This window comes from Anomaloglossus baeobatrachus, chromosome 6 (genome assembly GCF_048569485.1).
Source record: "Anomaloglossus baeobatrachus isolate aAnoBae1 chromosome 6, aAnoBae1.hap1, whole genome shotgun sequence".
NCBI classification, from domain to species: domain Eukaryota; kingdom Metazoa; phylum Chordata; class Amphibia; order Anura; family Aromobatidae; genus Anomaloglossus; species Anomaloglossus baeobatrachus.
Genome location: NC_134358.1, coordinates 496,478,244 through 496,490,944, shown reverse-complemented (window position 1 = coordinate 496,490,944; position 12,701 = coordinate 496,478,244). Strand labels below are relative to the sequence as shown.

Genomic DNA, 12,701 nt, shown 5'->3' with positions numbered 1-12,701 from the left:
TGCATATTGAATTGTTGGCTCCGGAAGGGAAAAGCGTGACCCGGAAGGAGTTTACTGCCATGACACAGCCTCGGGTGAGTACACCGCGTGCGCTCCTACCCCCCTATCCCTTACACCATCGTTTTTAATCTCCAATTCTAGTCCCCAAAGACTTATATGGGCATCGGAATCCGGAGCGGATCCGGATTTTTTTTCAATCCGGCAGTGATCCGCCAGTCCTAGATTTTGGCTGATTGTATCAACTCTACTCTTTGGCTATGTTCAGACATGTTTTTTGTTTTTCTGCAGCTAAAACCTGCTCTCTTAGCAGTAATAAAGCTGCTTCCAAAAATCAGACTGCGTTTTTGGTTTGTCCACAGTGTAAGTTTAATGAAGTTAGTTTTATTCAACACAGTGTGTTTATATAGCGTTTTTTTCTCATTGCTTTCAATGGTGAAAAAGCACTGCAAAAACACTGAACGAATTGACATGCTGGTTCTTTAAAAAAACGCACCAATTTTCCATTTCAGTCCGTGGGGGAAAAAAAGCAATCGTATGCATGATATTTCAGAAATCTCATAACTTTTTTGTTGGTACTGTAAAAAGTAGCTTTTAATTTGCTTCAAAGCCATGAAAAAACACTGCAAAAAAAACCTCAGCAAAAATGCAACTTGTGAACATAGCCTTTCAGTGTTTTTACAGTGTTTTTTTCACCTATTGAAAGCAATGAGTGCAAAAATGCTACAAAGTACTTTCTGCTGCTTTTGCTGTGAATGAAACTAACTTTAGAAACTAGAAAAATGACAAACCAAAAACACAGCAAAAAAAACTGCAAAAATCTACTTTTGGTAATCAGATTTTTTTATTGCCAAGAGAGCAGGTTTTGGCTGATGAAATATTGTAGCACTCACTCTGCCCTCTTAGCATGTCAGCACAGCCATAGGAGCGTGCTAACAGGCTATTCATTGTCCAGCATTATCAGCAGTGACGCTCGTACCTGTGTCCCCGGTCACTGCTTCAGAACGACGGGCTTTAGGGTCATTACACATGATCAGAAGTCCCAGTGTGTCGCCCTGGACAAGCCAGGGGACACAGGTAACAACACACACACCCCCACCCCCAGCAGTTCACACAGACAACCCCAGTGAGACCTGGTTTCTTCCTTGGGCTCAGACAGACACACCAGGTGGGCGGAGTCAGGAGATGGAGACGCCCACCGAGGAGTTTAGCTGGCCTGAGGGAGGAAGCAGGCCCAGACAAGTTCAGGAGTGAAGGAGAGAGGAAGTCTGCAGAGAGGCAGACGCAGACTGGGGCCTAGGTTGGAGCCTAGGGCCCCTGTGCAGAAAGTCAGGCAGACGGTAGTGGCCGTCTGCAGGGAGCCGGGGAGCCAGTTGGTGGAACCGCAGGTAGCCGGGGCTGGGCGGTGGCCCCCCGGTACTGAATCGGGGAGCCAGCTGGAAACCGGAGAGCAGGAAGAGTGTGCACGGAGGCGAAGGAAAGGACTTACACTAACAACCTGGGGTCAGGGGAAAAACACCGCAGCCGCCTGTGGGACCCGTCCATCCAGCCGTTTGTTTCAGCAGAGACTCTGTGTGCTTCATTGGGCTGAGTGAGTACCACCGTGCCGTGCGGCACAGCGCTGTCCCCGCGCCCCTGCACCTCTACAGGCCCCATACCCGCCTGTCCACCATCCAACCCCATCACTGGGCCCCGGGATCACCAACCCCTACCCACGGAGGGGCAACACAACAACTGGCTGCTCCACACCATCACTCCCGGGATCTCCAGCCAGAGCAGCGGTGGTGTACATTCAATCACCACAACCGTGGGTGGCGTCACGGACAATAAACAATACCCACAACCAAACCCCTTTCACTCACGGGCGAGGAGCGCCGCTAGAGTCCCCGGGATCCGGCCCATCGCTCGAGCTACCGAGCAGCAGCAGGCCGCGGCAGCCGGACCCGAGCAGTGGGAGAGCGCGGCGTCCCCTCCTCCGCCCGCGACACCAGCACTTCTGATCATGTGCACTATGAAGCCTAGTGTACGCGTCCCAGCTTCAGAACGGTCTAGTGCGCATAACCGGAAGTGGGGTGACTTCTGATCATGCGCATTGAGCCTATAGCCGGAGTCATAAGCAGTGACCTTGAACACAGGCACACGTGTCACCACTGATGACGCTGGCATTGAATAGCATGTTGACACGCCACTGTGAGTGTGCAAGCATGTTAAGAGGGCAGAACGAGTGCAGGAACTAACACCCTTACGACTAGTCCCTGGCCTCATTAGCATATCATAAAGGCTCCTTAGAAATACGTTTTCTAGCTCGGCATGGTCCTGATGGAAGTTTGATATACTCATCCTCCCTATTCCGTCCCGATGTCTCCTTGTCTAGTATTGTATTGTCTGTCTTGTCACATTCTTTGTTTCTAATATATAAATGGATAATATGATGTGTGTCCTGATATATGGTTTAAAATTACTGCTCACATGTTTGCTGACCATATCCATGTATTTTCTCTTTGTTTGTTTTGAAAAATTCAATGAAATATTCAGTTAAAAAAAAATACGTTTTCTACAGATCTCTTTATGTATGCTACTAGATACAGGAATGGTGAGGCAGGGATTAGCAATATACACCTAGAACTGCTCGTGGTCCTGCGTGCACATTGCACCTGACAGGTTGCCTTTAAGAACATATACCTGAAAAACAATGTGGAAAACACTTAAAGTATGTTGAATGCTGAGATATCGTTGCACGAAGTTGTAGATCCAAAGCAGAAGAATGTAAGAATGAAGACCAACGATGCAGTGAGCCTTTATAGATACATGGCTTAAGTGGGCTTTACACGCTACGATTTCGCTACAGCGATCTCGTTGGGGTCACGGATTTTGTGACGCACATCCGGCCGCTGTAGCAATGTCGTAGCATGTGACTCCTAGGAGCGATTTTGGATCGTTGCAAAAACGTCCAAAATCGCTCCTCGTTGACATGGGGGTCCACTGCCAGTTATCGCTGCTGGCGCAGGGGCGAAGTTGTTCCTCGTTCCTGCGGCAGTGCACATGACGCCGCAGGAACGAGGATCATCTCCTTACCTGCCTCCGGCCACAATGCGGAAGGAAGGAGGTGGGCGGGATGTTACGTTCCGCTCATCTTACGCCCCTCCGCTTTCATTGGGCGATCGCTTAGTGATGTCTCTGTGATGCCGAACGGACCGCCCCCTTAGAAAGGAGGCGGTACGCCGGTCACAGCGACGTCGCTATGCAGGTAAGTATGTGTGACGGGGGTGCTGGATTTTGTGCGCGACGAGCAGCGATATGCCCGTTACGCACAAACGATGGGGGTGGGTCGCATGCTAGCGATATCGGGCCGGATATCGCAGCATGTAAAGCCACCCTTAGTGTAGTAATGTGGGTTATGTGTGTGTACAATGATGGATTGCACACACACAAATGGGCTTGTGCCCAAGCGCTGATTTCATATGTATTATTAGTCTTAATACTTTCTTGTTGGTTCCAGTCATAATCTTGACTAGGTCCCCTGGGCTAAGCTTCTTATAGAAAGGCAGCAATGCCTGTTTATGGCAGTATCTCCATAGGGCATTGCATTTTTGTTAAGCTAAGGCTTTCTATGTGCTTGATGTTATTGTACTCTCAGATAGTAATGCAATTTTTACTTTGTTTTTCCTTCAGGTACATCAACCATTCATGTGCGCCTAACTGTGTGGCTGAGGTAGTGACATTTGAGAAGGGGCACAAGATAATAATCAGCTCCAACCGGAGGATACAAAAGGGTGAAGAGGTAATTTCAGGCTTGTATCTTTAAAAAAAAAAAAAAAAAAGTAGCGTTGTGAATAATCACAAATCAATATTTCTTGTATCTTTTTAAAATATAAGAAAAATAAATATAACAATACTATATATGGATAGATATAGATGTATAGATAATTTAGTAGTATTGTTATATTTACTTTTATTATGTTTATAAAAAATATAATGTATATATTTGAGGTTTGTTTTGTGTGTGCTTACAGAGAAAATGTACAAGGAAAACACATTTGTGATTATTCATAATCCAGGAAACTTAATTAGTAACAAATATTTGATCAGTAGGTGTTCGGCCGCTGGTTCCACAGTCATTTCTAAGATTGGGGATGCCGTGTCCTGTGTGACCAGAGTGGTACTGAGGTTGCTTCATGCACTTTTATCGGTCTACCAGAGCGGTTGTGACCATGTGTAACCATTACTGATGAGCGACCGAGCACCCGACTGCTCATTACTCGATCGAGCATTGAGGTGCTGAGGTACTTGCAGATCTTGGCCAAATATCATGGGTGCTCTGATGTCTCATCCGTGAAACAACAACCACAACGCACTGCATGATGTGTGTAAGCCTCCCAGAGAGAGCCAGCCGCAGTCTCTGAATGCCTCTCACTGGGATTACTATGTCTTCAGATGTAGTGTGTCAAATAAAAAAAATTCTCTGTGCTGAGATCTTATATATGGAAGAGAAAAAAGAACAAGGGGAGCGTGATGAGCAGCACCCATGAAATGGTTAATGTAAAATGAAATAAATTCTTCTCACCTAGAGGAGTTGTATGCACAACCCCAGTTAAAGTCGAACTTTTCAAGGGAGAGGTTCCAGCCGTCCTCTCACTGAAAGCTGTTGCTGCAGTAGAGCAGTGTGCGGGGTCCGGGGCACATGATCACTCTCAGCAGCACTTCATCATTCCAGGTCCTGCCGTCTCCATGCTGTTACACCCGGTCTCCAGCAACATCAATACTGTTAGGCTCCGCAAACTCCTTCCCTCAGAGCAGCTCCTGCTGAACTTCCCACAAAGGGGAATGTATACAGGAAAACAAGGAGCGCTAATGAAGGGAAGAAGGTTTGAATTTTAAAATCTTTGGCATACTCCTCCTTCCCTTCATTAGCGCTCCTTTAGACTGATCCTTTTGGTTTCCAAGATCTTATATATGTCCCCCTGCTATGTACTGTGTAATGGCCATGTCTGACCGTACAGGGACATGGTCTGATCATATCACAGTTCCTGGCCCGGGGAGGAAGTAATAAAGTATAAAAAGCATGGGATCACAAATAATTCTTTCTTTTGAGGTAAAAAATTTTTGAAAAACCGGCAGGAAAATATTTTATTTCACAAAAAGAATCCAATATGATACCGTGCTGTAATGTTCTTTTGCATCCTCCCTGCCCAGGAGCTGTGGTATGATCAGACCATGTCTCCATACGGTCAGACACGGCCATTACACAGCACATAGCATGGACACATATATGATTATCTCAGCACAGGAACATTTCTTTACCCACATCCAATTCTGGGAATTATTAGTCTAAGATCTAATGATTAAAATTACCTTTGAAATTAACTTTGTCCCTGGGAAAACCCGTTTAACCACATAATGTTGCTGTCTATTAACAGTGGCATTTAAGTAATGCTGTCAGAAGACAGGCACTTTTGACTCCACACATCAACCTTGATGATTTACAATGCATGCCAGGGGTCTACTGAATGATGACCACCAATATGGTATTACTTTGTACTCATAGGAGACTGGTAATTTAACCATGCACTGCAATGAAGCAATTTAAAGTCCCCTGTGGGAGGGGGAGAATTTATTTTTTATTTTTTTTCAAATTCGCGAACACCTCTTTCTTCAATTAAAAATATAAAACCAGCATATAAGGCATCACCGCTCCCTGAAAACTGACACTTTTTTTTGTTTTACAACGTTTTGAATCTAAACTCAGAAGAGTATTTAAAAAAAAAAAAAATTTGGTGTAACTGTAATTGTACTGACCTGGAGAATAAAGGCACCATGTCCACTGTATTCCACAATAAATGCCATACAAGGGGCTGCTGATAAGTCTTTGGCTTTACCCAGAAAGAAACGCGATAGGATGACAAAACTTTACATTTCTTCATCGTTCCTTATGGGAGACCCAGCCCATGGGTGTATAGCTTCTGCCTCCGGAGGACACACAAAGTACTACACTAAAAAGTGTAGCTCCTCCCTCCGAGCATATACACCCCCTGGATAACCAAATCTAGCCAGTTCAATGCTTTGTGTTCAGGAGGCACACATGCATTCTCATCTGATTTTTGATTTTAAAGAGTTTGAAGAAAAGCGGGTCCAAGCTGGACTCCCGGCATGTCCCTTCTCACCCCACTGTGTCGGCGGTGTTGTTAAGGTTGATTTCAAGGCTGGAGCCTTACATGCCGCGCTCCTTCACCATCCCTCGGGCTCTGGCTTGAAGTGGGAGCCAGCACGGTTCTCACTGCTTTGCAGGAGACCGGTCTCCATCCGCAGCCCTTTCAGGACCCTGCCGGACGGAGCACTCATCCCTCAGGGACCTGGCCCTGCGTCTCACAAGCTAAGTATTTGAGACGTTATTGCAGGGGGTCCTTTGCATCTTTATTGTTGGGGAGAGTGTGTCAGGTTACTTTGGTGTCATTTCCGGCCGGTTCTCTGGTTTTCACCTGAGAACCGCGCCGGGGGTGCCTGCTCGCCGGCCGCATTGTAAAATTTAGGCCCCGGCTTCGGCTGCGGCCTACTTTCGTTTTCACTGCCCCTGCATGTCAGTCATGGAGAGCGACAGTGCGGCGCCGCCCACCGGCCGATCAGCACAGGGGAGGACACTCCTCTCTGAGGAGATGTTTCCCTCCCCTGTATATCTCCTTGGCCCTCCGGTTCCCGCTCTTAGACTAGGCCCCGCCCCCCCCCTCCTCCCTCCGGCGCCATTTTATCAGCGTTCTCACACTGATCGACGCTGGCTGCTGCATCTCTGCAACCTGTCTGGGGGTCCGAGCTGTGGGATCCGGAGGGCACACAAAACGGTCTGGTAAGCCACAACCTCTGGTTGCGGACTTTATTATACACTCTCTGGGGGTCATTCTGAAGGAGTGTGTTCTTTACTGCAGAGCCTCCACCTCAGCAGCATGTCTCACACTAGGAGCAAGGCTGCAAGGCTGTACTCAATATGCACTGCATGTAAGCTCATACTGCCTGAACCGAGCACATATCCACATTGTGATGCCTGCTCTAACATGATGGTGCCTCAGCCTGGAGTCTCCCCAGTGGTCCCTCCGGCTGCTCCGGCCCCGGTGGCTGAACCCCCGGCTTGGGTAGAATCGTTTTCTAAGGCTATCTCCCAGTCCTTTGCCGACTCCATGGGAGAGTTGTCCTGGACTCTGCTGAGCATGCATCAGCCCCCTTCTCAGGGTGCCTCTGCTGCTTCGGCTCGCTCTGCAGAGCTCACAGAGGATTCTTCATCTGCACCCAGACCCCGTCCTCCTAAAAGGAGACGCAGGGTCCCCTCTCCTTCCTCGTCCCGCGGCTCCGATTCACGAGCCGACTCGCAGGACGAGGAGGATGTTCTTTACTGGGGGCTCGGACGCTACCTCCATGTGCCCCATTGATCTGACCGAGGGTGATGCGGATGTTGGTGATTTGATTGCGTCCATTAATTCTGTACTGGACCTCAATCTGCCAGTATCAGAGGAGCAACCCTCTCTGGCAGAAAAGCACCAGTTTACCTTGCCTAAGAGAACAAGGAGTGTGTTCTTTAACCACTCCAGTTTTCAAGCCACTGTGTCCAAGCCCAGAGCCTGTCCTGACAAACGCTTCCCAAAGCGTGGTTCTGATGACCGTTTTCCTTTTCCACCAGAGGTGGTCAATGAGTGGGCTCACTCACCAAAGGTAGACCCTTCGGTGTCTAGAATCTCAGCCCGGACAGTTGTATCTGTGGCTGATGGCACCTCACTTAAGGATCCCACTGACCGCCAGGTTGACCTCCTGGCCAAGTCTGTCTATGAGGCGGCAGGGGCCTCGTTCTCCCCATCCTTTGCAGCAGTGTGGGCTCTCAAAACCATCTCGGCTTCCCTAGAGGAGATGCATTCCCTCACTAGGGACTCTATGCCTGAATTGGTTGCCTTAACTTCCCAGGCTTCAGCCTTTTCAGCCTACGCCATATCTGCCATGCTGGAGGCTTCTCACCGCACTGCGGTGGCCTCTGCTAATTCCCTCGCTATCCGCAGGATTTTGTGGCTTCGAGAGTGGAAGGCAGATGCTTCTTCAAAGAAGTACCTTGCTGGGCTCCCATTTGCCGGGTCCAGGCTGCTCGGTGAACTACTGGATGAAATTATTAAGGAGGCTACTGGCGGGAAGAGTACTTCCTTGCCACAGACTAAAACCAGGAAACCTGTCCAGGGCAGGAACCAGTCGAGGTTTCGTTCCTTTCGTTCCTCTAACTGGGCGGCCTCTAAGCCCTCGGCCTCGTCCACTAACTCAGCCAAGGACCAGAAGCCCACCTGGCGCAAGAAGCCGCGTCCACAAAGGTCCGCAGGAGCTGCTGCCACCAAGTCAGCCTCCTCTTGACTATCTGGCCGAGCCAGCAACGTCCTTGGTCGGTGGCAGGCTCTCCCACATTGGCGACGCTTGGTTTCAACACTTCTCCGATCAGTGGGTGCGGGATATCATCTCTCACGGCTACAGGGTAGAGTTTTCTTCCAGCCCGCCAAACAGATTTTTTCTGTCAACTCCCCCCTGCTCCAAGGCCGCCGCCTTCTCTCAGGCCGTGGCATCCTTACAGGCCAACGGAGTAATTGTACCGGTTCCCGCCAGAGAACGGTTCAGAGGTTTTTACTCAAATCTATTCCTAGTCCCCAAAAAGGACGGTTCCTTCCGGCCCATCCTGGATCTCAAGCTTCTCAACAAGCATGTTCAGGTGCGGCATTTTCACATGGAGTCTCTGCGATCAGTCATTGCCTCAATGACCCAAGGAGATTTCCTGGCATCCATCGACATCAGAGATGCCTATCTGCATGTGCCAATTGCAGTTTCACACCAGCGTTGACTACGTTTTGCAATCGGAGAGGAACATTTCCAATTCGTGGCTCTCCCCTTCGCGTTAGCCACGGCCCCTCGAGTATTTACCAAGGTAATGGCAGCAGTGGTTGCGGTTCTGCACCTCCAGGGGTTGGCAGTGATTCTTTACCTGGACGACCTTCTTGTCACGGCTTCATCCAGTGCAGACTGTCAGCGGAGTGTCTCGGTCACTCTCGCCACTCTTGTTCAATTCGGGTGGCTTGTCAATCTGCCCAAGTCCACTCTGACCCCGACCCAAAAACTTGCGTACCTAGGGATGCAATTCGAGACTCTGCCGGCACTTGTGAAGCTGCCCTTAGTCAAACAGCAGTCCCTCCATCTGGCGGTGCGCTCTCTGTTGAGGCCCCGCCGTCATTCCATCAGGCACCTCATGCAGGTGCTGGGTCAGATGGTGGCGTCAATGTAAGCGGTTCCCTTTGCCCAGTTCCATCTGCGTCCTCTGCAGCTGGACATTCTCCGCTGTTGGGACAAGCGGCCTTCTTCCTTGCACAAGTTGGTGGCTCTGTCGCCACAGACCAGGAGCTCTCTTCAGTGGTGGCTTCGTCCCCTCTCTCTGTCTCAGGGACGCTCCTTCCTGATCCCGTCCTGGGTGATTCTCACCACGGATGCCAGTCTATCCGGCTGGGGAGCAGTATTTCTCCACCACTGAGCACAGGGCACTTGGACTCCATCCGAATCAGCTCTCTCGATCAATGTGCTGGAGATCAGAGCTGTGCTTCTAGCTCTCGTAGCCTTTCACCACCTGTTGGCGGGCAAGCACATTCGAGTCCAGTCAGACAACGCGACAGCAGTTGCCTACATCAATCACCAGGGCGGGACTCGCAGCCGCCTGGCAATGTTGGCGGTTCAACGCATCCTTCAGTGGACGGAGGACTCCAAGTCCACCATATCCGCAGTCCACATCCCAGGTGTAGAAAACTGGGATGCAGATTATCTCAGCTGTCAAACCGTGGACAGCGGCGAGTGGGCTCTGCATCCGGCAGTGTTCAGGTCGATCTGGCGCAAGTGGGGCACTCCGGAAGTGGATCTAATGGCATCCCGGCACAACAACAAGGTCCCGGTTTACGTGGCTCGCTCCCATGATCCTCAGGCCTTTGCAGCGGACGCGCTGGTTCAGGATTGGTCCCAGTTCCGTCTGTCTTACGTGTTTCCCCCTCTAGCTCTCTTGCCCAGAGTCCTGCGCAAGATCAGAATGGAGGGCCGTCAGGTCATACTCATTGCTCCAGACTGGCCCAGGCGAGCTTGGTACCCAGACCTGCTCCGTGTGTCCGTAGAGGTGCCGTGGCATCTCCCGGACCGCCCAGACCTTCTCTCACAAGGTCCGTTTTTCCGCCAGAATTCTGCAGCTCTCAGATTGACGGCGTGGCTCTAGAGTCCTGGATCCTGACTGCTTCCGGCATTCCTCCCGAAGTCATCTCCACTATGACTCGGGCTCGGAAGTCTTCCTCGGCCAAGATTTACCACAGGACTTGGAGAATTTTCCTGTCCTGGTGTCGTTCTTCCGGGCATGCCCCTTGGCCTTTTTCCTTGCCGACCATCCTGTCCTTTCTACAGTCCGGTCTGCAGCTAGGACTATCCCTCAATTCCCTTAAGGGACAGGTCTCGGCTCTGTCAGTGTTGTTCCAGCGGCGTATCACCCGACTGGCCCAGGTGCGCACCTTCATGCAGGGCGCATCTCACATCATTCCACCTTACCGGCGGCCTTTGGATCCCTGGGACCTTAATCTGGTCCTCACGGCCTTACAGAAACTTTCACAGAAAGTCGTTTTTCTGGTGGCCATAACTTCTCTCAGGAGAGTCTCTGATTTGGCTGTTCTCTCTTCAGAGTCACCTTTTTTGGTTTTTCACCAAGACAAGGTGGTTCTCCGTCCGACTCCGGACTTTCTCCCTAAGGTGGTGTCTCCTTTCCACCTTAACCAGGACATTTCATTGCCTTCCTTTTGTCCAGCTCCTGTGCATCGCCTTGAGAAAGCGTTGCATACTTTAGATCTGGTGCGGGCGCTCCGGATCTATGTGTCACGCACCGCTGTTCTTAGGCGGTGCACCTCTCTTTTTGTGCTGACCACAGGTCAGCGCAAGGGTCTCTCGGCTTCTAAACCGACCCTAGCTCGTTGGATTAGGTCGGCCATATCCGATGCCTACCAGTGTACTCAGCTGCCTCCCCCGCCGGGGATCAAGGCACACTCGACCAGAGCTGTCGGTGCCTCTTGGGCTTTCAGGCACCAGGCTATGGCTCAGCAGGTCTGTCAGGCTGCCACTTGGTCTAGTCTGCACACCTTTTCGAAGCACTACCAAGTGCATGCTCATGCTTCGGCAGATGCGAGCTTGGACAGACGCATCCTTCAAGCGGATATCGCCCATTTGTGAAGTTAGGTTTTGCCTACTTCTCAGTTTTCTGTTTATTTCCCACCCATGGACTGCTTTGAGACGTCCCATGGTCTGGGTCTCCCATAAGGAACGTTGAAGAAAAAGAGAATTTTGTTTACTTACCGTAAATTCTTTTTCTTATAGTTCCGACATGGGAGACTCCGCACCCTCCCCGTTGCCTGTTGGCAGTTTTCTTGTTCCGTGTGTTTTCACCGGCTGTTGTTGTAGACAGAGGTTCCGGTTGTTCCGGGTTTTGCTCTATCTCTACTTGTGGGTGGATGTCCTCCTTCAGCTTTTGCACTAAACTGGCTAGATTTGGTTATCCAGGGGGTGTATATGCTCGGAGGGAGGAGCTACACTTTTTAGTGTAGTACTTTGTGTGTCCTCCGGAGGCAGAAGCTATACACCCATGGGCTGGGTCTCCCATGTCGGAACTATAAGAAAAAGAATTACGGTAAGTAAACAAAATTCTCTTTTTATTCCATATACTCTCCACTGATGTCAACACATTTCTTACATCAGTATTCCAAGTTCTGTAAGCATAGCAAAAAGGTTTTCGGTTGTGCCTCAAACCAGGCATATGTAGCAGCCATGGCATCAGAAATGGTGTGAAATTTGGAACCCTTGAGGTGTTTCTTCAGGTTTGGAAACAGATGAAAGTCTGAGGGAGCAAGATCTTTTGAATAAGGTGGGTGGTCAACCAGCTGGAAGCCCAGTTTTGCCGTGGTCACATGTGCAGTGTGAGTGGAGGCATTGTCTTGCAGGAACAAGATTCCTTTGGACAGTTTGCCGCACCTTTTGGCCTTCAGAGCTGCCTTTAATTGGTCCAAAAGTTCAATGTAATAGGTAGTCCACTAGCAACACGCCCTCCTTACCCCAGAACACAGACACCATCAGCTTAGTGGCTGATTTTTGCATCCTGATCTTCTTTGGTCGAGGAAAACCACTGTTCCTCCACTCTTCTGACTGCTCCTTGTTTTCAGGGTCATACAAATAAATCCAGGTCTCATCCATAGTGACCAATCAATCCAGGAAGTTCTTTTCAGTCCAGAAACGCTGATAAATTGACCGAGAAATTTTCACTCACATGCTTCTCTGATCTGTTGTCAAACATTTGGAGACCCATTAGCAGATAGCTTCCTCATGTCCAAATGTTCATGGAAAATGACACAAACACGTTCACGGGAAATCCCCATGGTGACTTCTATTGCTTTAGCTGAAATTCATCGATTCTCCAGTATGAGGTTGTGCACAGCATCGACAATCTCTGGAAGAACAACGACTCTCGGTCATCCAGGACGTTCCTAATCATTGGTGCTGAAGTGGCCCATTTTAAATTTAGCAACCCAGGTCTTAACTGTGGAAAATGAAGGGCATTGATCCCCCAATGTCTGCGACAGATCACCATGAATATCCTTCACGGACTTTCCTTGCAGAAACAAGAATTTTATCAC

At 49.7% G+C, this 12,701-nt stretch overlaps 1 protein-coding gene across 10 annotated transcripts in view; it reads left to right on the top strand.

Annotated features, from left to right (window-relative positions):
* Positions 1-12,701, top strand: part of KMT2C (lysine methyltransferase 2C) — a 440,610-nt gene that overhangs the window by 425,115 nt on the left and 2,794 nt on the right. For all 10 annotated transcript variants that reach the window (XM_075315430.1, XM_075315433.1, XM_075315425.1 and 7 more), the window contains one exon: positions 3,670-3,778. In XM_075315430.1, the coding sequence (XP_075171545.1) occupies positions 3,670-3,778 (109 nt within the window). The remainder of the gene's footprint in view (positions 1-3,669; positions 3,779-12,701) is intronic.